This window comes from Dromiciops gliroides, chromosome 2 (genome assembly GCF_019393635.1).
Source record: "Dromiciops gliroides isolate mDroGli1 chromosome 2, mDroGli1.pri, whole genome shotgun sequence".
Lineage (NCBI taxonomy): Eukaryota > Metazoa > Chordata > Mammalia > Microbiotheria > Microbiotheriidae > Dromiciops > Dromiciops gliroides.
In genome coordinates this window covers 396,377,682-396,402,683 of record NC_057862.1, presented here as the reverse complement: position 1 = coordinate 396,402,683, position 25,002 = coordinate 396,377,682, and the positions used below count along the sequence as shown (strand labels likewise).

The 25,002-nt window shown below is 45.3% G+C and overlaps 1 protein-coding gene across 1 annotated transcript; it reads left to right on the top strand.

The window, feature by feature from the left end:
• Positions 1-13,806: 13,806 nt before the first annotated feature.
• Positions 13,807-24,949, top strand: PCIF1 (phosphorylated CTD interacting factor 1). The gene is made up of 17 exons (XM_043982874.1): positions 13,807-13,957; positions 14,760-14,959; positions 15,652-15,796; positions 16,407-16,531; positions 16,802-16,936; positions 17,578-17,708; positions 17,908-18,062; positions 18,580-18,727; positions 18,840-18,923; positions 19,734-19,833; positions 19,936-20,098; positions 21,262-21,434; positions 22,104-22,190; positions 22,384-22,568; positions 23,078-23,171; positions 23,267-23,442; positions 23,545-24,949. Exons 3-17 carry the CDS (start codon positions 15,673-15,675, stop codon positions 23,777-23,779), a joined length of 2,115 nt encoding a protein of 704 aa, XP_043838809.1. The 5' UTR covers positions 13,807-13,957; positions 14,760-14,959; positions 15,652-15,672; the 3' UTR covers positions 23,780-24,949.
• Positions 24,950-25,002: the final 53 nt, after the last annotated feature.

Genomic DNA, 25,002 nt, shown 5'->3' with positions numbered 1-25,002 from the left:
CTGAATGTAAATTGAAGCACGCTTAAAAAAATTTACTTTCTTTTTTCCCCCTGTACTTTCTTTTACAACATGACTAACATGACTACACATGTATAACATATTAAATTGCTTGCTGTATCAGGAAGGCGGAGGGAAGGAAGGCATAAAGGAGGGAATTTAGAACTCAAAATTTTTAAAATGTTGAAAATTTTTACATGTAATTAAAAAATATACAAAGAAACATCTAATAGGCAAATGGTGATGCGAGACAAGCTCAAAGGAAACACTGAGACTGGATACATACACATATATATGTGTATATATATATATATATGTGTGTGTGTGTGTGTGTGTGTGTGTGTGTGTGTGTGTGTGTGTATGTATGTATCTCTATCATCTCTCTTCTGTTATGGGGTTAGGTAAACTGGCCAGCTGATGTGGGTCTTCTCCTTGAGAATACACACCTTGAAGCAAGAGAGATAAGCCCATTAGGCGTGACTGCTGCCTTTGTGGTGCCAGCGGAACTGAGATAGGAGCCTCCTCTCACCCAACTTCCCTCAGCCACTACCAGTGGGGGATGGTCTGAACAAATTGTGGTATATGAACGTAATGGAATTCTATTGTGCTGTAAGAAACGATGAGCAGGTGGATTTCAGGGAAACCTGGAAGGACTTGCATGAACTGATGAATGAGATGAGCAGAACCAGGAGAACATTGTACACAGTATCATCATCATTATGTGTTGATCAACTGTGATAGACTTGATTCTTCTCAGCAATACAAGATAGTTCCAAAGGACTCATGATGGAAAATGCTCTCCAAATCCAGGAAAAACAAAAGAACTGTGGAATATGGCTACAGATTGAAACATACTATTTCTTTTGTTTTGGGTGCTGTTGTTTTTCTTTTTGGAGGTTTTTCCTTTTTGCTCTGATTCTTCTCTTATAACATGACTAATGCAGAAATATGTTTAATGTTATTGTACATATATAACCTATATCAGATTACGTGCTGTTTTGGGGAGGGGGATTGGGAAGGGAGGGAGGGAGAAAAATTTGAAACTAGAAATCTTATAAAAACAAATGTTGAAAACTATCTCTACATGTAACTGGAAAATAATAAAATACTTTTATAATTTTTAAAAAAGTATTTGCTTTTCTCCTGATCAAGGAGATAGGTATCTCAGAGAACCACATCTCTGTGCCATGCTATCTCCCCATAAGAAAAGTTTGTGGACTTTTCTCTTAGTTTCCTTTCTCTAGCACCTAAATAAAATATTATTTTATTCTAATTGGATTTGTGGCCTAGAGGGTGTAATTCTTTAAAGAGGACCCCAACATTCCCACCAATTTCCCCCATAACATATCTATCTATGTGAGTCAGACTGAAAGACATAATTAAACCCATGGGATCTGATGATTTCATTAAGAGAGAGAATATAGAGTGAAAAGAGGAATCAAGACAGAGACATGGAGAATACTCACAGTTAGGGGGCAGGATATGGATGATGAGGAGTGGTTAGCCAGGTAAGAGGAGAACCAAGAGACAATAATATGGGGGGGGGGACGAGGGGCAGGAGAAAGAGTACTCTGAAGGTTAAGGTGGTTATCAGTTTCATATGCAGCAGACAGGTTGGCAAGGAAGTACACTGATCCATGACTATTGGATTTGGCAATTAAGAGGTCATTGATAACTCTGGGGAGAAGTTTCAGTTGAGTAATGAGGCCAGAAGCCAGACTGCAAGGGGTTGAGAAATGAATGAGAAGAGAGGAAGAGAAAGCAACAAACACAGACCATTATCTTGTTCCTGTTCTGGTTCTCCTTGTTACTCTTCTTGTCCTTCTTGTTCTTTTTGTTGTTGTTGTTCTTGTTCTTCTTGTTCTTGTTGTTCTTCTGAGAAGTGGAGAAGCAATATAAGACAATAGTTTGAAGGGATGGTAAGGTCAAGAGAAGGTTTTTAAGAATGGAGATGAGCATATTTGAAGGCAGGAAGGAACCAGCTGATAGATTACATTGAGCGGGGATGATTGAGTTAGCAATTTGGTAGAGAGGATAAGAAGGAATAGTATTGTCAACCTGAATTCAAGAGAAAACAGCTAATATAGCAAAATTGAGGTCTTTAATCGGGGCAAGTGAGTTGCAGCTGGGGTGCCACACAGCAAGTGCTAGGGTATCCAAGGTGGGGGCTGGGAACAGGGTTTGTATAGGGTAGTAAGGCATAAGGAATGGTGAAGCTGCAGGTGGGAGATTTAGAAAATAATCAGAGGGTGGGAGTGAAAAATGTCTGGTCAGCCCCAGGCAATTCATGTTCCTGAGAATGGAGACAAGGTTATCTTTGATCAATTCATAATCAACTGTATTTGTCAGTATCAAGGGCATATTTAGAGGGGTTGGCAAAGAGAAGGGCCCTCTTTGTTAGGGAGGCTGAGGGAAAGGAAGAGAGAGTGGGAGATGATGTCAAAGGGTTTTCAGATGAAGAGAAAGGGAAAAGGGTGAATTCATGTTGAATGGCCTCATTTTTTTTTTTCAGCTGAGAGAGGGGAGAGGGAGGGTGAAGTATAGGAGGTCTGAAGAGAAAAGAGAGGCTTTGGAATAGTTTCTGTGGGGAGTGAGATAGGAAATCAATTAGGGTGGAATGAAAGAATGGCCTTGCTGCAGTGAGGACCCAGTTGACGTTAGATAATGTGAATCTATAATGTATTTAGTCGGAGTGGTTGTGTGGCTTCCTGCAGCTCCTTTCAGCATCGCTTAACTCTGAAGAGGAAGGGGAGGTGGATGCTGGAAGCAATCCAGGGCTGAGGTTTGCCAAGGGATGAGTGGCAATAAGACAAGGGGTAAAGGATCCAAGAATAGAGTTAAATTGGCTAATTGTAAAATAGAGATTAGAAAGGAATGTGGGGTGGGGCGGCTAGGTGGTGCAGTGGATAAAGCACCGGCCCTGGATTCAGGAGTTCCTGAGTTCAAATCCGGCCTCAGACACTTGACACTTACTAGCTGTGTGACCCTGGGCAAGTCACTTAACCCCCATTGCCCTGCAAAAAAAAAAAAAAAGAAAGAAAGAAAGGAATGTGGGGGGCAGCTAGGTGGCCCAGTGGTTAAAGCACTGGCCCTGGATTCAGAAGTACCTAAATTCAAATCCGGCCTCAGACGCTTGACACTTACTAGCTATGTGACCCTGGGCAAGTCACTTAACCCCCATTGCCCCACCAAAAAAAAAAAAAAAAGAAAGAAAGGAATGTGAAGATCAAAGATAAATGGTATGAGAAAGAACTGAGGAGTGGAAGGGTTGGAGATTAGGATAAAAAGAAGGGTGAAGAGTAGGTGAAGGATAGAGTGAGGTACAGGAAGAGATAAGAGGTTATGGTCAGATAGTTTTTGATTTAGGAAGTAGAATACTTGTGGGATAGTTTTTGATTTAGGAAGTAGAATACTTGTGGGAAATTATGAGAACCAGGGTGTGTGACTATCCTTATGTGTGGTTGAGGTGAAGTGAAAGAGTAAATTATGGGAGTTAAGGAGACTGAAAAATTGGGAGATTAAGGTGATTGGGGGTGGCCAAAATGTTAATATAATTGTTAATAGAATGACAGAAAATTGTTAATACCAAATGTAATATGTACTCCCACTCCCTTAATTATCCTAGCAATGTCAGAATTTCAGTAATGTCTCTACTTTCCTGTTCTTAAGATATTTACTCTTTGTTTTGTTTTGTTTTTGTAGGGCAATGAGGGTTAAGTGACTTGACCAAGGTCACACAGCTAGTAAATGTCAAGTGTCTAAGGCTGGATTTGAACTCAGGTCCTCCCGAATCCAGGGCTGGTGCTTTATCCACTGTGACACCTAGCTGCCCCTCTAAGATATTTACTCTTTTTTTTTTTTTTTTTAGTGAGGCAATTGGGGTTAAGTGACTTGCCCAGAGCCACACAGCTAGTAAGTGTTAAGTGTCTGAGGCCAGATTTGAACTCTGGTACTCCTGACTCCAGGGCCGTGCTCTATCCACTGCGCCATCTAGCTGTCCCTAAGATATTTACTCTTAACATTGGGTGATGATCAACTGTGATAAACTTAGCTCTTCTCAGCAATACAATGATCTAAGACAATTCCAAAGGACTCTTGATGGAAAATGCTTTCCACATTCAGAAAAAAAGAACTGAAGGATCTGAATGCAGATTGAACCATACTGTTTCTACTTTTTTCTTTTTTTCCCTTCTTTTTGGGGGGTTTTTCCCTTTTGTTCTGATTCTTCTTTCACAACATAACTAATGCAGAAATATGTTTAATGTGATTATACATCTATTATCTGTATCAGATTGCTTTCTGTCTTGGAGAGGGAGGAAGGAAGGGAAGCAGGGAGAAAAATTTGGAACTCAAAATGTTGTGAAAAACAAATGTTGAAAACTATCTTTAAATGTAACTGGAAAACAAAATAATTTTATGATTTAAAAAAATATGTTTATTCTTGATTAGGTTGTGCTGCAACACACCCTAAGTCGTCTGCTCCGCCCCCCCCCCCCCCGCCCCCCATTCAACCTTGTAAACTGCAGGCTTGATCTGAGCTTCTAGTGTCCCTGTCCCCTTCCACTGAGATTCATGTCTTGAAGGGCAAAACATACAGAATGAAGTAGTTTTCCTTGGCCAGATTGCCAAGGGCCACTGGGGTCTCATGACTAGGCCTTGCTACTTCATTCTACCTTCTCCCCCTCTCCTCCTAAAGGTATAAGAAGCTTTTGAATGAGTCTTGGATTGGGGGAATCCACTGGACATCCCCAGGGTGGCAGGTTTGATATCCTGTTACCTCAATTAAAGTTGCTTTATTTCTCAACTCATGGCTTTGATTTATTTCAAGACTTGACAAGGGAATATTATCTACAGTAGCCTTTAGTGTAAGGGCCAAGACTCAGTGGGAAAGGAAGACAGGCAAGCCAGATCTAGAACTCCTTGGCAAAAGGTGGAAGTCACCTGGGGGCCACTGTACGATAGCCACTAGGATCTAGACTGGTTGGCAAATTTTATTTGAATGAGTTTCAAAGGAGAAGTTGCTGAGGGATGATGGCAAAGAGAGAGCTGATGAAAGGAAAATCTGGAGGTCCAGTGGGCTACCCATACTTGCCTCCTAGGGAAGGAACATACTGAGATAGGGTAGTTTGTAGAGCCCTGGACATCTTGTAGAAGGCATCTTATTGCTCAGTCCTGGGTAGCCAAGTGCTACTTGTCCCTCTAAAAAGTTTTTGGGACCAATAGGGCTTTCAAGGTCAACTTTAAATCTGTATATGCCTATCTCAAGGCTGATGTTTGGTCGCTTACTCAGCAAAGGAAACAAAGAAGAAAAGATAGTCAAAGGCCTAGTAGCAAACTTGCATAGTTGAGTCCCCTTGTTTGCCAGGATGCTGGGGGTTGGTAAAGGATCAGAATTTCTCCACCTCCCAGTGGAAGTAACTGAGTTACATGATGCCATCTGGTGGTTCAAAGGAAGATAGCAACCCAGTCTCAGAACCAAGTCCTTTCAGGATTGAGCTACCTACCACAAAAACTAGAAACAGGCAGGGTTTGTTGTCCCCATAGGACCCAAATGCTGAACCATGCAGGCAAGGATTTTATCTGCTCATATGCTGAGCAACCCATGTGACAAACATATTCTTTGATATTTGCTGGCTTCATTGTAAAAGTGGGCATAGAGATGGGAAAAAATATGGTTCATAGACCATACTGAAGCCTTATGCCCACATATCATGAATATTTTTTTTGGAAAAAAGAGCTGGGAAACTCCAGACTCAATAAGTACCAAATAACGCCACAAACCCCCCAATTGATATTTCAACAGAAAACAAAGGCCTGCTGACTGAGTCATTCTGAAACAGCTGTGTACAGAAAGAGCACAGACTTAACAAGTATTTATTAAGTGCTTACTATGTGCCAGGAACCATTCTAGGCTCAAGAGATACCAATACATAATGTTTTACATAATCTTACATGCATTACCCCTATATGATTGCTTGATGCCTTGGGGAGGGAGAGGGGAGGGAGGGAAGGAGGGATAAAAAGTTGGAACCCAAAACTATACATAAAAATGTTTATGACATTAAAAAATAAACTCTACAGTGACTTATAAAATAAAAAAAATTTAAAGAGATACCAATACACACAGACAAAAGAAACAAGTACTGTTTTCAAGGAGTTTATATTCTATTTGGAATAAGAATAAAATGAGATGGCACACATCTGAGATCAACCTGCCCTGCTTAAAACAAGCTATTGATCAAAAAGAAAAAAAAAGAGGTAAACAGAAAAAGGAACAGGCACTAAACACAATAGAGATTATAAAATTTCCTAAGAAAGTTGAATGGATGTAAATAATCTGCCATGATGAAAGACTAAAGGAGCCCAGAAACTACCTTGATTAGGAATCTTTTGAAGTTCTTGATACTCCAATCAGGGACATTACTGGCTTAGAATATAAAACCATTTGAGGTAGCTAGGAGGTTCAATAGATAGAGTATTGGAGTTGGAGTCCAATCCTGCCTCAGATAGTTACCCCATATGTGAACCTGGGCAAATCACCTCTTTTCCCCTCAGTTTCCTCATCTAGAAAATGGTGATATCTACTTCATTAGGTTTATGAAGATCAAATGAATTAACATATGCAAAGCACTGGTAAATCTTATAATGCTGTATAAATGATAGCTATTATTATTTCTAAAATCTTACAGAGAAGCATGGTGGAAGATTTGTGTTGAGTATCATCTGATAAAAACATTAAGAGACCATGGAAGGTGATATAAGTTCATAGAATAGCTTGCCAAAATATCTGATTTAGACAAAGGGTTTGGTCATACATTGACGATGATTCTTTATATTGCTTTTCCTGTAAAGTTCTTCATTTGTAATACTGTATGTTACAAGCCTGCTCATACTCTATCCAGAATATCATGCGCAATTGGATAGATAACCCAGAAAGTTTCTCCTTTATTACAGATATCTTTGACAAAGCTAATTGATAATGATCAGGGTGCAGAACTAGAGGAAGGTGGGGAAAGAGGAGGCTAGATTGCCTTTGTGACATTATGCAATTTGTTCAAGACCCCAAGCTTCTCCTTGAAATAACATTCCCATCTTTTCAATAACAAAATTCTTCTAGTGAAGTTGTATTCCTGTGAGTCATGGGATACTAGAGTCCCTGAAGAATTGAAATTGAAGGTCATTCAAACTTAAACACAAACATTGCAATATACAAACGACAGAAAAGATTTTATGTGAAACTCAGAACTTCTTTTGTGTAGTTTGTTTCTGGAAAACGTATATGTTAAAAGTGAATTTTTTTTTTGGTTTTTTTTTTTTTTTGGTGAGGTAATTGGGGTCAAGTGACTTGCCCAGGGTCACACAGCTAGTAAGTGTTAAGCGTCTGAGGCCGGATTTGAACTCAGGTCCTCCTGAATCCAGTGCCGGTGCTCTATGCACTGCGCCACCTAGCTGCCCCTAAATGTGAATATTGTTGAGGTAGTAACCAAATCACCCTATTTTTTTCTCTTCTGAACTTTTTGTTCTCTTCTCTGAATTTTTTCACAAGTCTATGCACAACTTTTCTGTGCATTTCTTTTCATGTCTATTACTACCCATGAACTCATCTCCAAACCTTATTCAAATACATGTCCCTTGTATCATTACCACCTAATGAAACAAATGGATGCATTAGCCATGCATGAAAATTCTTATTCTATAGCTCTAGTCCATTACCTACCTGCCAAGTAATGGGAGGCATGTTTCATCATCAGTCTTTGGATATTATGACTGAGACTGGTCACTGTTTTGATCAGAGTTCCTCAAACTTTCAAAGTTGTTTTCTTTCATGTAATTGTGGATTGTGCAAATTGTCTTTCTGGTGCTGTTCACTTTACTCTGCATCCATTCAGATTTTTCTTCCTAAATTTCTCTAAATCTGTCATGCTTGTCATTTCTTTTGGAACAATAGTATTTAATTATATGAGTATACCACAATGTGATTGGCTATTCTCAAATTTAGGTACCTATTTTGTTTGCATTTCTTTGCTATCACAGAAAGAATAGCTATAAATATTTTGGTCTTTTCCATCTGTCCCATATTTTTAATGTCAATAGTCTTCCAAGGAGCTGTAGCAAATTTAATTCAACATCTATTAAGTACGTACTATGTATAAGACATATATGAGCAACTAGGTGCCTTAGTGGATAGGGTGCTGGACCTGCAGTCAGCAAGACTTATTTTCAAGCCTTAAAATCTGGGGGCAGCTAGGTGGCACAGTGGATAGAGCATTGGCTCTGGATTCAGGAGGACCTGAGTTAAAATCTGGCCTCAGACACTTGACACTTACTGTGTGACACTTACTAGCTGGGCAAATCACTCAACCCCAATTACCTCCCCCCTCCCCCCCCCAAAAAAAGACTTAAAATCTGGCCATAGATACTTACTAGCTGTGTGACCCTGGGCAAGTCACCTGACCTTGTTTGCCTCCATTTCCTCATCTGTAAAAATGAGCTGGAGAAGGAAATGGCAAACCACTCCAGTATCTTTGCCAAGAAAACCCCAAATGGAGTCATGAAGAGTTAGACATGATTGAAAAGAATGAACAACAAAAATATGCAAGAAGACACTGTGCTGGGTAGTAGGGATAACAAAGACAAGAGTTATACAATTCCTAGTTTAAGGACTTAGAGGTTGGAGGGATAAACATATCTGATGGAGCAAACAAAATATATACAAAGTAACACAAAGTAGTTTCTAAAAGGAGAGGCCACTAACTTCTGGTGTGGAGGAGCAGGCTAGAGTAAAGGCCTCATATGTGGGCTCTGTTTTGAGGCAAAAGTAGGGATTCTAAGAGGAAGAAATGAGGAGGGAGTCTATCCCAGATACAGGGTATGGTAGGAGCTTTGTTTATTTTGCTCTGCTAATGATTGTATGGTTTGGGGGCAATCACTGAAAAAGAGCAGTGCCCCAGCACTAGTTAATAAGATTGAATCCACATCAAGGCCAAAGCTGTCTTCTTCTCCTCCTTTCCCTTTTGCCCCAGCCCACTTGTTCTCCTTTTTCCTTCCTCTTTTGCTACCTCTCCCACTGCCCTACATCCTGGGCAGTGATTCCAACATGTAGACTCAGCAGGTCCCTTAGAGGGACTTACCAGGTCTTTGGCTTCCTAGGTGGCTAAAGTATAGTAAGTGCAGCCTGGTAAATTGAAGTTTTATCTGAGCTTCCATTGACAGAGGGAATGCTTTCCCTGACCTAGTGTGGCAGGCTACCAAAGTGGCTGTGGAGGGGAGGCAGTGTGAGGTGCAGTTTTATATATATATTTTTAACTGTGAAAGTTGTACTCTTTGAACTATGTATCAGTAATTTTATTGTATTTCATGATCTGTAAGTTCCTTATCGCATTTTTTTTTTGCAGGGCAATGACTTGTCCAGGGTCACCCAGCTACTAAGTATCAAGTGTCTGAGGTCGGATTTGAACTCAGATCCTCCTGAATCCAGCACCAGTGCTTTATCCACTGTGCCACCTAGTTGCCCCCTTTTTAATATTTTGTTTGTTTGGGGTTTTTTTGGTGGGGCAATGAGGGTTAATTGACTTGCTCAGGGTCACACAGCTAATAAGTATCAAGTGTCTGAGGTCTGATTTGAACTCAGGTCCTCCTGAATCCAGGGCCAGTGCTCTATCCACTGCGCCACCTAGCTTCCCTTCCTTATTGCATTTTAACCCCTAAACCTCAATGACTGGGTTGGACTAACAGGCCTGGCTCAGAACATGGGGTATTATCTGTTCAAAGGCACAATGACATGCAAGCTGTCTCTTGTGCTTCGGACAACTGGTAGACCAATGTGAGTGGATTGGAAAGCACTTGAATCGATTAACAAGCATTTTTTAAATTAATTTTTTTCAATGAATACAATTTTTTTAACCTCCCTCTCACTTTTTAGCTCTCTACCTTGAAGAGAAAAAAACTTCTTATACTAAGTATGTATCATCAAGCAAAACAAATACCTGAATTGGACATATCCAAAAAAGTGTTATTTTGCACTATCATTTCTGTCAGGTGATCATTGTGTTCATCAGAGCTTTCAGCTCTTTCAATGCTTCGTCTTTACTGTTTAAATTATTTTCTATTCACTTTACTCTGTACCATTAGTTCATAAAAGTCTTCCCGGTTTTCTCTGAAACAATCCTTCGTTATTTCTACTTGTACCAACTTTGGCTCCACCTCTACAGTCATCTCCTCCAAAAGGATCTAGTGCCTAAGTTCTTGGGAGTTAACAGAGACATTTGGAGGTTAAATGACTTGCTCAAGGTTATACAATTAGAATCAGTCAGGATTTTTTTTTTTTTGTGAGGCAATTGGGGTTAAGTGACTTGCCCAGGGTCACACAGCTAGTAAGTGTTAAGTGTCTGAGGCCAGATTTGAACTCAGGTCCTCCTGAATCCAGGGCCAGTGCTCTATCCACTGTGACACCTAGCTGCCCTTCAGTCAGGATTTAAACTGAGGTCTTCTTGACTTTTAGGCCATTCCCTCTGTGTACTATATCATGCTGCTTTCCTGCAACATTACTAATAAAAAAAATTGTGCACAAGAAATGGTATCATCAATATACATCAAAGAGATGTATAACTGGAAAATGGGGATAATTAACCCTTACCTTACTTACCTATATCACAGAGTGGTTATTACAACTTAGATGAGCATTGAAATGCTCTGAAATATATTATAGGATTCAAGGATGATTCTGAGGTTGGGTAACTGTGAAACTGGAAAGACTAAGTGCTCTCAGCAGAAAGTTTGGAAGAGAAGTAGGCTTGAGGGAAAAATAAGTTTTCATTTAGACTTTTAGAGTCTGAGATGCCTAGGGATTCATATATAGAACTGGGAGTCTTCTCTGTAGGGATAGTTGAACCTATGGGTGAAGATGCAATCATCTAGAGCAAAGCTTCTTAAACTGTGGATCACTACCCCATATGGGGTTGTATAACTGAATGTGGGGGTAGTGAAAAATTTGGCAGTGAATGTTTGATTTGTATATCTATTTTATATACCTATATACTTGGGATTGCATAAAAATTTCTTGGGAGAAAAGGGATTGTGGGTGGAAAGTTTAAGAAGTTCTGGTCTAGAGTGTAGAGAAAGAGGAGGGCCTAGGACAAAGCTTTGAAAACCTGAAGCTACCAGCAGGATTTGGACAATGATCCTGAAAAAGAGACTAACAACCGGTCAGACATGTAGGAAGAACTATACAAGTGTATGGAATTAGTATGAAATGGTATCTTTCCAGCAAAAAAAAAAAAAAAATGGAGGGCCCTGAGAGTACAGAATGTGACAACACAGACAAGCAATCCTCATAGGAGCCAGCCTTTTGATACCACCTTCTATTTAGTTGGCCACCACTCAGCAAAGCCCTAATAGAAAGCAAACAGCAAACTTGCCCTGCTCATTTCAGCAGCTCTTGAGGGGGTAGTTTTCCTGGGAAATAGTTGGGGGGAGGGGAGAGAGGAATCAGTACTACACTGATAACCCAAGAAGGCAGCACCTGTCATCTGCAATATCATGTACCTATGGGAGAATCAAGAGGTACAGCATAGAAGTGGAGCCATTTCTGCCCAATCTCCTCCAGATAGTTTTCCTGGAGAAGTAGGGAAGATTGACTTAGGCTCTATCTGGCCTTATTCAGTTTTTGCAACTTTCAGTCATGGTTTCTCTTTAACCTTAGAACCATATGGGCCTTGGAGACCATGGAGTCCAACCCCTTCAATTTAGAACAGAGGAACTAAAGCCTAGAATGGTTATTTGCCTAAGATTGCTAAAGTTAAGAGAGAATACACATCTGATTCTGAAGTATGTTCTTCCCACTATGCTCTGATGTCTAGATTTTAAACTACCTGAGGGTAGGGAATAGAGAGCTATGGGAGTGGAAAGAGCTTTTGGACTTAATAGTAGTACTGTCAACTGGTTAGAACTAGCCTCTAACCTGTGAGTGGCCAGAGCAGGCGAGTCAAGAATGAGAGTTTTATTTTTAGAGAGAGGAAAAAGGCTTGCCATCAAGGAGGAGCTACAGAAAAATGTAGGGGGGAGGAGGCTGCCCCTAGTTGGGGGGACCCAAGGTAGTGTGGGGAGATCTCAATACTTATATTAGTGGCTGCTCAGTGAGTTATAGCCCTGATGAGGGAGCAGCAAGCATGTGACAAGTTCATTGCAGGATTTTTCCAAGTTTGTCCAGTGTCTGTCTGTGATCAGAGAACACCTGGTGAATTATTCGACTAAACCAGAGAGTGAGATCATCCAGAGGGTGATTGAAAAAGATTGTTTTCCTGCCAAGCTCAGGACACAGCTTGCTTGCTGGGCCTTAGCTTTGGAAAACAGGAGGTCTAAGTTTTATTTTGTCAATACAAAACTCAGATTCTCACACAGCTGCCACATAATGGTGGGCAAGCCATTTGCCTCTTTGGGTCAATTTCTTCTTCATCATCATCATGATGGCTAACATTCACACAATACTTTTAGATCCCCAAAGCCTTTTACAATCATCTCATTTGATAATCATAACAGCTCCATTTCTAAAGTGTTACAATGCTTAAGAATACTTCCTAGAGGTAGGTGATGCAAGTGTTATTCTCTTTTACAGCTGAGGAAACAGTTCCAGAGAAATAAAGCGACTTGCCCAAAGTGGCAGCTCATCCCTCATGTCCTAGGTAAACTGAGTAGAATGCAGCCAGGAAGTTTACTGATGTGCCCCTATTTCTTTTGTTATGGGCCTGGGGTACCTCAGAAGTTTTCTGGAGGAACTCAGGGAACCTCCTTAAGAAGCTAAATCAAAGAATAGACACACCTAAAGAAGCCAGTTTCCCCTGCCTGCTCAGGTGTGGCTGCTGCCTGAGTGGCACCAAGGGGACAGAGATAACTCTAGAAGTCCTTTCATTCAAGCCTTCACTCAAGTTTTCCCCTCCCAAAGGGAACTTTCTAGTCAGATGATCGCCCCCATCAGTCCCTCCACCATCTGTCCTCTATAAAAGTTTTTCCCCCGTTCAGGGAGATAGGTAGCTCAGAGAACCACATCTCTGTGCCATGGCTTCTCCCCATGAGAAAAGTCCAAGCACTTTTCTCTAGGTTTCCTTTCTCTGGCACCTAAATAAAATATTTTATTTTAAGCAGATTTGTATGTGAGAGGGTGTAATTCTTTAAAGAGGAATTCCTAGGACCATTTCCCCCATGACACTTTGAAATCGAAAGTACAGAAGGCTCCACCAACAAAACTAATTCCTGAGGTCTCATTAAGGAAGGGCATTGGGTTAGGTAGTCAAGTAGAGAAAGCACCCCGACTGCAGTTCAAATCGGACCTTGGACACTTCCTAGTTGCATGACTCTTCAAGTAAGTCACTTAACCTATTATGGGGTAGCACTTCTCTTCCAGGGTCGTGTGGGTCAAATGTAATAATTGTAAAGAGCTTCTGCAGTGCCTGGCACAGAGGATGGTATGTTATCTAAACGCTGACTACCGTCATTAAAGGCTCAATGCCCTTACCAGCTCCCTCTCCTACAGTGTTTTCACTACATGGGATACAAGGGTGCGATTACGGTCAGCCCCTCTAGTTCAGAGGTGAAGTGCCAAATGTACAAAGTGGCCCAAGTCTCTTGACTCCAAGGCCGGGGTCCATGCAGGCAACCCCAAAGCCCTTTTCTGCGGGTGGAGTGGCCGGTCAAACTGAAGGCGACCTTCAGGACTACAGTTCCAGGAGCCTTCTCCCTGAACTCCACCCCACCCCCCAGTAGTCGGTCTCGCCACACTCAAGATGGCGGCGCGACGACTACGAGGCCCCTCGAAGGCGGTGCCTGCGCATGCGCAACGGCACCCTCCCTCCCCGGCCGGGACACAAGATGGCGGCGGCGGCGCTGGGGAGGGCGAGGCGGAGGCGGCCAAACGGGCGGCTAAGGAGAGTGTGTAGTCGCGTCCCCCCGAGTCCGCTCCGGGCAGGTAAGGGCCCCTGGAGGCCGCGGTCCTGCCGCGAGCCGCGCTGGAGTCCTGGGATCAGCGGTCAGATGACGGTGGCTCCTCCAGGCGCTTCCCGCCCGGGGCCGCAGCTCAGCCCAGTCGTTGTCACCACCGCCGCCGCCATCTTAGGCCCTCGGGCGGGCGGCTGAAGCTGGGAAGGGAAGGCCCAAGAACCAGAGGCCCGGAGGGTAACGGCCTAGGGGAACCCTATCCCACTGCTGCCGCCGCCTTCTCCGTCGTCGCCGCCTTTGTGCTGGGCTGCGACTCCCGAGTCTCCTCAGCCCGGGGGCGGGAGCGCGCGGCAGGGCGGGGGGCGGAGCCCGGGAGATGGGGCGGCGTGCGCGCACCCGACCGCCCAGAGCTGGAGAGGGAGGTAGGGAGGGGGATTGAGAGGGAGGAGGCAAAAAAGGGAGGAGGGGGGAGAGCGCGCGCCCGAAGTCGCCCCTCCCCTCTCCTTTCCCCTTCTCCCCTCCTGCCTGCCCAGAGCGATCGCCGCGCTTGCGCACTCCGCTGGCTCTAGAGCGCCCGCTGGAGGATTTGGAATCCTGCGGCTGGGAGCCTCCTCCCTCCGCCTCTCGGCTGTCCCGGGCTGCGCCGCCCACCCCTTTGATTCGGGGGCATCGCCCGCCCGCCTTGCATTGTTCATGCTGGTTTCTCCGGCCCGGGGCCCCTCCCCCACGGCCCGGTGTTTCTTATCTCCGTGCCCTCTCGTTCCTTTGGCTTTATTATTGCCCGCTCCCCAGCCTCGCCCTGCCCGTGACCTTGTATTTCTTGTGCTACTCAGCTGCAGGTCTGACGATGCCCCTGGTACTTTGCCCAAGCCACTGCTGACCTGTCCACCCAGCCAACCCACCAGTACCCAACCGTACCTAGCCTTTGCCTCTGGCCATCCCTGGGGGAATCGTGCAGTGAATCCAGAGAAGCAGGGCTTGGTGAAGGCCCGAAGGTGCCTTCTTTTCGTGCTAATGCTGCAGACCCCAGAGGGTGAGAGAAATGGAGCTTGTCATCCCCTAGTCCTCTGGCCCCAGACCCTGAGGTTTCACAGTCTCGGTTTAGCGCAGGGTCCCTTCCTGTCTCTGGAGCCTATGACTTGGAGCAATTTTAGAGCCTGCTAACCCTACCCCCCCCCCCCCCATGTTTTACAGTTGAAGAGCCAACACCTGAGAACTAAATTAGCCTAGAATCACTCACCTAGTGCTCATATCACCTGACTCCCAGCCCAGTGCTATTTGCATTTAACAACACTACCTTACAGCTTATTAGTTAAGTACAAAACGTTTCCCATCTTAGGGAATGAACAAATTAAGCTTATCTCTCCTGAACTCCACTTGTGCTGGCTACACATTGTGTGCCCTACACCCCCCCCCTGCCCCCCCTCATTTTTGTATAAAAATTAAGTAAGTTCAATGACTTCACCCTAAAGTTTTTGAGCTGAAAGAGTTAAGTATAGACTTCTGTCCTTTGCCTCCTTATGTTGAACTTTAGAGTAGTGTGGTAGGATGGTGTAAAGACAAGGAATGTATTCTTTCTCTAGAATGGGTAGTGAGGAGGTTTTCTGGAAATAGCTTTTAGTATTTTAGTAGACAGTTTCTACTTTTCTTTCTGGATTTTGCATGGAAAGGGTGAAAATGGAGTGGGCATTTTTGCTTCTGACTTGATCACTCACTCTGTGATAGGTCTCATGCTGTTGCTGAGAGATGGCCAATGAGAACCACGGCAGTCCTAGAGAGGAAGCATCTCTGTTGAGTCACTCCCCGGGCACCTCCAATCAAAGCCAGCCTAGTTCCCCCAGGCCCATCCGACTGGTACAAGACCTTCCAGGTATAGGGGAACAATGATGCGCTATATGAAAGAGGTTCAGGCATCTTGGGAGAGGAACTTCTTGGTTTGTGTTCCATGTGGGATTGTGCTACTAAGTAAAATTCAGATTTCTTTGCCTAGCATTCAAGGCTTTCTATAATCTAGCACTACCCCATTTTTTCAGCTGTATTTAATTTTTTTGTTGCATTTTACATTCCAACAAAACTGGCCTGGTCTGTCCTTTGACTATGCCCTGACCTTACCTGTTTCCATGCCTTTGCTCACCCTATTGTTACTCCCAGAATCCCTTTCTTTACACTCTTCACCTATTAAATTCTTATATATCCTTTAACGACTGACTCATATGCCACCTCCTCCAGAGAACTTCTGATGTCCTCTTTCTCTAAACAACTTTCCCCATTGGACCTCACAGTCCCTTTTTCACTTATCTAATACATTTATTGTTATTGCCTATAACATGAATTTCTGTTTCGGTCTACTAGACTGTAGATTGAAAAGTTGGACTTTATTTAATCTAAATTTCATATTTCTCCCATCACATAGTTGATATTTAATAAATGCCCATTACATTGAATTGCTGGATTGCCTTGATTCTGGCTTTGGTTTCCAGATGAGCTGGTACAGGCTGGCTGGGAGAAGTGTTGGAGCAAACGAGAAAATCGCCCTTACTACTTCAATCGCTTTACCAACCAGTCACTGTGGGAGATGCCAGTCCTGGGTCAGCATGATGTCATTGTAAGTGCTTTGTTTAGGACTGCTTTCTGAGAAGAGTAGAGGATGTTGGTGCCCTCCTTTTGAGGGAGACGTCCTTTCTTTCTTAGCTCGGACAGGCTGGTTGGCATTGTGCTTCTGACATTGCCAAGGGTGTGCTGCTAAAGGGTGGACTTGCTATTTGGTATTCAGTGGGTGGGAGATGGGCATGGGGCAGGGCGGTAAATAGGCTCTGTGTTGTCTGGGAGCCGGTATTGCCAGTTATAACTCTGCTGGTCTGGCCCCCACCCCCAGTCGGACCCCTTGGGGCTGAATGCGGCTCCGCTGCCCCCAGACGCTGGAGTGGTGGAAACACCAGTGGAGAACAAGCCCAGGAAAAGGAGGCTTTCAGAGGAGCAGCCCAGTGGCAACATCGTAAAGAAGCCTAAGGTGTGTGTCCTGCTAATGAGAACAACCTGGAATAAGGTCAGATAGGCCTGAAGGCATGTATACAATGAAAAGAGGCCTAGACAAGGAAGCAGAAGACCTGAATCTGAACTTGACTTTGACACTGAACCTTGGGACAAGTTACATAGCATGTTGTAATGGAAAAAGGTCCACATTTGGGGTTAGATCTGTCTTCAAATCTTAGTTCAGTTCTTTTACTCTCTCTGTGAACCAGGGCACATCATTTCTCCTGTCTTAGCCTGTTTTTCTCATCTGTAAGAGGAAGGGTTGTATTAAATTATCTCTCAATTCTGTTTTCTCTCTGATCCCTAAATCTCTGATCTTCACTGTAAAGGGGAACTTCATCCCTTCTGTAATAGAAGGATAATCATTCATGCCTTCCTTCCCTCACAGCACTGTTATTGAGAGTCAAGTGATATAATGTATTTGAAGACCCTAGATAAAGTGTTGTAGTCCTGTGAAGTATTATCGGCAGGACTTAGTCAAGAAGTTTGATTAGTGATATGTTAGTGATAGGAAGAGTGGTGTAGTTTTTCTATAGGAAGTCACATTCATGAGTGCCTTATTGTCAAGAACTTGGTGGTCTTGGCAAGCATCATGACTTTTATTATTCCCCTCTTTAGGTTGAAGTTCCAGGGACTCCTTCCGCCCAGTCTGTGCCCAGCTCCCCTAGTGTTCCTGGGACACCGACTATGAAGTTATGGGGCACATCCCCTGAAGACAAACAGCAAGTGGCTCTCCTTCGGCCCACTGAGTGAGTCCTTTTCACCTCACTGTGGGTATTGGAGGCCAAGAAGGATCAGTTGAGTTACTGGCTGGCTCATTTGGGATTGGGTCATTGATTCAGAGGCTGATGGGGATTACTGGGTTGGGTGTTTCTCTTGGAAAGCTGGAGAATGGAAGCTCTTCTTCTTTCCTTACTTTATTTATTGGCTACCGTCTCATGTCCTAAGGGTGTACTGGGACCTGGACATCCAGACAAATGCTGTGATCAAGCAGCGGGGGCCGTCTGAGGTCCTGCCCCCACACCCTGAGGTGGAGCTGCTCCGCTCCCAGCTCATTTTAAAGCTTCGCCAACATTACCGGGAGCTGTGCCAGCAGCGGGAAGGTAAGGCTGGGCCACCAAGCCTCTCCTTTGCTTATTGGTCTTCTTCCAGCTTTTCTTTCTTGCCTTTATCTGTCTTAGGAAAGAGCCAAGGCTGGAGCTGAGGACTTCAGTTATCAGGAGCAGATACATGCAGGGCGTTTCCCCTCTGACCTCTTGCTTTAAATTGAGATAGAATCCAGGGTACTTTAATTTGGGGAGCACCCACCCTCTTTGTCATTGTCGCTGTCTCTAGAGATGTAGTGTGGTAGAAGTAGAAGGAACATTGGATTTGGAAGCATGGGATCTGGTTTCAAATCTCAGTCTAGTCACTAACTATGATCTTGGACAAGCCACTTGTCAGGGTCTCATTTTCCTCATCTATAAAATGAAGTTACTATATTTTCTCTAAGGTCCCTCCTGGTTCCTTATCTGTGATCCTTTCAAGGTCACTTCTGGGACTGCCCAGAATGCCTAAGGTCTCGTATTCCTTTTTGTTCTCCAATCTCCTCTTGATTGCTCATATTGGCCTCTCTTTCAGGCATTGAGCCCCCAAGGGAGTCCTTTAATCGCTGGATGCTTGAGCGTAAGGTGGTGGATAAAGGGCCTGACCCTTTGTTACCCAGCAATTGTGAGCCAGTTGTGTCTCCTTCCATGTTTCGAGAAATCATGAACGACATTCCCATCAGGTACTCCTCTACCCAGTCCAGATGGGCTATGGGACTTTTCTAGGGCACAGCTTACTCATTTTGGGGGTAACCTGACATTAAGTTCCCTGATAGCTGATGCTTCTTGATCCAGATTATCCCGAATCAAGTTCCGGGAAGAAGCCAAGCGGTTGCTCTTCAAATATGCAGAAGCTGCCAAGCGACTCATTGAGTCCAGGTTGGAAACTTCCCCTTTCCAGGCCATGAAGCCAGAAATACTTCTCCAGGAATGAAATGGGTGTTGGGTGGTAGGAGTCTCTAAAGTCCATCCTATATATACATCCTACTGTTATACTCAGTGGGTTCTCTTATGTTTGGGGGTGTTGGCAGAGATACTAGGCACCAAGGCTGAAGGAGGGGGCAGGGTTATGAATGGACAGATAGGGATCCTGGGAGAAAGGGTTGCCCAGGTGTACCTGTGGAGGCCAGAGCTCCTGATTCTCTCTGTGGAGCTCTATCACAGGCTCAGAGAGGCCGTGCCTTCCTCAGCTCCTGAGCAAGTACCAGGCTTTGAGTCAGGAGACTTGAGTTTGAGTCTCTTCTCACGTACACATGAATTCTATGACCCTGGGGCAATTATTTAGTCTCTGAGCCTCAGGTTCTTCATCTATGAAATGGAGATATTTATATGACCTAAGAAGAAGTATAAGAGTAATACTTTTTTTTGGGCGGGGCAATGAGGGTTAAGTGACTTGCCCAGCATCACACAGCTAGTAAGTGTCAAGTGTCTTGAACTCAGGTCCTCCTGAATACAGGGCTGGTGCTCTAACCACCATGCCACCTAGCTGCTCCTGAGAATAATACTTTCTAAGTTTTACAGTATTGTAGAAATATGGAGAGAGCTATTGCCTGCACAAAGCTTGTGAGGAAAGATGGGGGGCAGGGAGGAGAAGAGGAAGGCCAGTGGAACCAATGCCTCCCGTTTGGCCTGGTCCTGGTGCTGCCTGAGTGCACTGAATTGCTGCCCTTCACATTGCATGTTCTGTAGGAGCGCATCCCCAGATAGCAGGAAGGTAGTGAAGTGGAATGTGGAAGATACTTTCAGCTGGTTACGGAAGGACCACTCAGCTTCGAAGGATGACTATATGGTGAGTGGTGGCTGCTGTTCTGGTCCTTGGAAAGGAGGGTTGAGAGGGCTGGGGGCTTCCCAGGGGAGGCGGGGCTGCATCTACAGGGCATGTCTGCTGCAGGACCGTCTGGAGCACTTAAGAAAGCAGTGTGGCCCCCATGTGTCAGCTGCGGCAAAAGACTCAGTGGAGGGTATATGTAGCAAGATCTACCACATTTCCCTGGAGTACGTCAAACGAATCCGGGAGAAGCATCTCGCCATCCTCAAGGAGAACAACATCCCGGGTATGGGGGTGACCATCAGGGAAGATGGTTGGGGAGCTTTGGGGTGGAGGATGGACTCTAGGAATCCCTCTAGGAGCATGAATTAATTCTGGGAGGGAAGGAGTAATTGTAATCATGGAAACACTAACTGGGCCTTTGGGTAGAGGGTCTACAATTACATGACTACCAGCTCTTCTCAATCCATAGCAGGGAGGAGAGGAAAAGAAATTGCATGTTAGCATTATGGGCCTTTAGAGATGGAAAGAACTAAAGAGGTCACTTAGTCCAACCCCATGTTTGTATGGATGTGGAAACTGAGACCCAGAGGTTGTGACTTGCCCAAGGTAGTATAGGAAGTAAGTGGAAGAACCTGGATTTGAACCCATGTTAAAAGAGGTAGGGGCTTGGCAAGGGGACAGCACTTGTTAACTCCTCCTGCTAGTTGAAGGGGACATCGATGCCATCTTTCTTCATCTCCATATGAGGCATTCCAGGGCACATCGCATGGGGTGGTTACCTCCAGGAGGCAGTCCACAGGAGCTAAAGAGGTGACATGAGCAGACCTGAGAGCCAGGTGCATATACCAGGAACAACTGTAATGAGACAGATGACTAGGAACCATTGCCTCAATTAAGCCTCCTTCATTGCTTTATGGACAAATGGCTCCCAGACACCCCCACCAACAGAGCCAGTCTTGGTGATTTCTTATTCTCTCCCTTTGGGATTTATTCTCACCTGATTTCACCTGTATCTTCATGGAGCCTGGGCTCAGGGGGGCTCTGCAGCACATGGTTGGTGTGCTGGTGTCCTGGAAGGAGTGGCAGACTTGTCATCAAGAGTCCTTCAAATCATGGCTCTGGCATTTACTCATTCATGACTTTGGAGAAGTCACAGATTCTCAGAGCTTCAGTTTCCTTTTTTTGGCAGATGAGGATACTGTGATCATTTTGCATTAAGCCTGAAAGTGCTATCTACATAGGAGTTGTTATTATTGCTATTATAATAATTATAATATAATTATGACCTAGGTCTGCAACCCCCTAGGTATAGCTCTGCCTGTCCCCTGCCAGTCTTCCTCAGTAAGTCCCCTCAAGGTGCTCCCTGACCTGAGTTGAGCATGGGCTGGAGTGGAGCAGGGGGGGGCCACCCCAGGCCAGGGCCCTCACCCCGCCCACTTCCCTCAGAGGAGGCAGAGGCAGCAGAAGTGGAGCAGCGACTGGTCTACTGCTACCCGGTACGGCTGGCCGTGCCCTCACCTCCCCTGCCTAGTGTGGAGATGCACATGGAGAACAACGTGGCCTGCGTGCGCTACAAGGGGGAGATGGTCAAAGTCAGTCGTAACTTCTTCAGCAAACTGGTGAGAGCAGAAGCATCAAGGATTAGTGGTGGGATGTAGGAACTAAGCCAGAAAGGAAAGTGGGAGTGTTAGGAGGAGTCAGTAGTCTCAGAGGGAACATAAGGAGCTGTCTGCCTAGATCAAGACCCCAGAACTCCCCAAAGAACTCGATTGGGCAGTGAAATGGCACGTGCTTGCACATCACAGTGCAGACGAGGCAGCGTGATGGTGGAGCCTAGGATTTAGAGTCAGGAAACCCGGGTTCAGACCCAAGCTTCAGCACTCATGGCCACTAAATTGGTGACTAGCCAGATCATTTCACTTTTTGGGAGCCTTATGCCTAGTTTCTTCATCTCTGAAATGGGGATAATGCTTACACAATATATCTTTCATCTTCACAGTTATTTTGAGGAAACTGCTTTGTAAACCGTAACATACCATGTAAATGATTATTTGATACCTCTGCTGCCCTTAGGTAAAATTACATATTATGGTTAGGTGTGTCATAAGGCCTTTACCAGACCGGAAACTTCACATGGACAGAAACCCAGATGAATTAGTGTTAGACTGTCTCCCTGTCCCCAGCACACAATACAGCTATTGAATTCTTGATATGGAAGGATCTCCTTCCTCTGAGCAAGGAGCCCCCATGAGCCTTCTGCTAATGCCCAACTCTCTGTCTTCTGACAGTGGCTCCTCTATCGCTACAGTTGCATCGATGATTCAGCTTTTGAGAGATTCCTGCCCCGAGTCTGGTGTCTTCTCCGACGTTATCAGGTATAGAGTGTTTAGGGTACAGCTGTGGCATGCTATGTCATGGTAGGCTAACAGCTGATGGAAAGTGGGATGGGTGGTTCTGAGGGGGAGGCATGACTAACCCTTAAGAATGGGCTGAGTCCAAGGGTGGGGAGGAAGAAATGTGGTGATTCCTCCCTCCTGGTGATTATGGCTTTCTTGGCTACTCCTGCAGATGATGTTTGGAGTGGGACTATATGAGGGGACAGGCCTGCAGGGCTCACTCCCAGTCCATGTCTTTGAAGCTCTGCACCGACTCTTTGGCGTCAGCTTCGAATGTTTTGCCTCCCCCCTCAACTGCTACTTCCGTCAGTACTGCTCTGCCTTCCCAGACACCGATGGCTACTTTGGTTCCCGAGGGTGAGGTCCTGGCTGCTGGTGGGCGGTGGGTAGGCTATACATAGCTCTGAAATCAGAGGGGCTGGCTCTTAGCTGTTAGTACAGTCTTCTAGCTCTCCCCAGAGGATGTCATTTCTTTGGTCTGGTTATTGTTGAAGAGAAAGTTTTATCAAACCTGCTCTGTGGATAGGCATAACGTTCCGCTAATGTGTTATGTATCTGCTGCCCATCAGATCTTTTACTTTTATAGATCTTTAACTTCCTCATAATTCTCACTTTTGGTGGGGAAGATAATAACCAAGTAGTAAATTAGTGCCAAGTGACTTCCCCTCTTTCTAAGAAAAGAAGTGATTAGATCTAAGTGTCAGACAGATCCTACCAACAGTTTGGGAAGGCTTTAGGAGGATGATTTGATGTGGCCTTCTCTGCCTCCCCTACAGTACGTAGCAGCTCTTTAGCTATATACATAGGTGGTACCGGCTCTTGGTAGGTTGACTGACTTCTGATGGGCCTCCCTCCCCTGCTCTCAGGCCCTGCCTGGACTTCTCCCCACTGAGTGGCTCCTTTGAGGCAAACCCCCCATTCTGCGAGGAGTTGATGGATGCTATGGTGTCTCACTTTGAGGTTTGTGGCCTCATGGGGGAGCTGAGGGGCTGGGGGAGGTGTGTTCATGAGTCACCTAGGAGTCTCAGCGCCACCTCCCCCTTGGCCTTTTGCAGAAGCTGTTGGAGAGCTCCCCAGAGCCCCTGTCCTTCATTGTTTTCATCCCGGAGTGGCGGGACCCCCCCACACCAGCACTAACCCGAATGGAGCGGAGCCGTTTTAAGCGCCACCAGCTGGTGCTGCCTGCCTTTGAGCACGAGTATCGAAGTGGTTCCCAGCACATCTGCAAGAAGTGGGTGTCATTGGTGGGGCTGGGACAGAGGGAAGAGCTGGCACTGAGGAGTGGCAGGGAGACCTGGAGCTGCTGTCACTGAGCGACCCATTTGCCTTACAGGGAAGAGCTCTATTACAAGGCAGTACACAACACGGCCGTGCTGTTTCTGCAGAACGATCCCGGCTTTGCCAAGTGGGAGCCAACGCCAGCAAGGCTGCAGGAGCTGACCACGGCCTACCGGCAGTCTGGCCGAAACCATGGCTCCAGCTCAGGGAGCACTTCCTCTTCCTCGGAGGCCAAGGACCGTGATTCTGGCCGGGAGCAGAGCACCAGCCGAGAGGCAAACCCAACTTAGCAGGCTGTGGAAAAGAGGGCTGTTGAGCTGGGGGGGGTTCAGGCCTCTCTTCTTGACCTGACCCTGGCCCCAGCCCCAGGAACAAGACACCATCATCCTTTATGGGGCAGCAGAAGGGTCAAGGCTGCCACTGACATAGGAAGAATGTGGTCCTCTATGGCTCTCCTCACACATATCCTCCCCCCAATTTCCTTAAAACCTCATGCTCACTCCATGCCCCCTGTGAATAGTCCCATATCCTCCCTGTCCTGTCGCTAACGCTGTTCCACGTGTAAAAGAAAATACAGAAAAGCCCCAAGACTGTGTGAGGGTTCTGGAAGGAGTAGGGGGCTTCCCAGGCCCCCTTTCTGGGAGCTCATGTCCAGGCCCAGTCATGGTTGCTGCCTTTTCCTATGCCACTTCATCACCAGTGAGATGTTCTCACTGCACACACACAAACATTGTCCCTTTTTACTCTTATACACCCACTAGCTGTAGGTCAGGGAGATAAAGGAGTCCTCCGGGCCTTTGGTATATTTTAGTGAACAAGCCCTCGGCCCAGTGATCCTGGCTTTTAGGGTCCTGTGTTCTCAGGGACATAGGGATTCACAGCTCCCCGACCAGCCCTGGAGTTCACCCTATAGGCAGGGGACAGAAATCAAGTCAGGCTAGGAACCAGATTCATCTTCCTCTTGGGTTCTTTCCTGTAAGGGTTTTTAGTAAGCCAGCTAAACCCTTTCAGGTTATACAAGAGCTAATGGGCCCAGTCTGGTCTTTAATTGATCTGAGTAGTCTTACCCATTGTGTATAGGGACCGTTGAATGAGCCTACCCCATACCACCCAAAACTTGTCAATTAGGGTTCCTTAGGCCTGTGGATTATCAGCTCCCTCTGGTGTCCCCAAGGACAAACAAGCAGGAGTTCGAGAAAGCCTTTATAGGGCAAAGGGACCATAGTCTAGAAATGCATGATTCTAGAATTCGAAAATAATTCAGTAATAATCGTACTTCAACTTGAGCATGACAACAAGCTCTGATACTACCTGTGATCTTACGCAAGTCACTTCTCTCTCTTGAGCCTAATTTTCCTCATCTGTAAAGTGAGGGGGGTTGGGTGAGATGATCTCTAAGGTCTTTTAAAGCTCTGTCTTTGTGACTGAATTTCTGTAAAATGATACTTCCCCACCCCAAAGCTAATTCTGCTTTAATGTTGAGCGCCACCAGCAGGAAGGTCCGGAGCTGCTG

Coding starts and splice junctions, on each gene's coding strand:
- PCIF1 (XM_043982874.1), top strand. CDS start 15,673: ATGGCCAATGAGAACCACGGCAGTCCTAGAGAGGAAGCATCTCTGTTG. Junction 18,063..18,579: donor GCTGTGCCAGCAGCGGGAAG/GTAAGGCTGGGC, acceptor CCTCTCTTTCAG/GCATTGAGCCCCCAAGGGAG. Junction 22,569..23,077: donor GGCTACTTTGGTTCCCGAGG/GTGAGGTCCTGG, acceptor CCCTGCTCTCAG/GCCCTGCCTGGACTTCTCCC.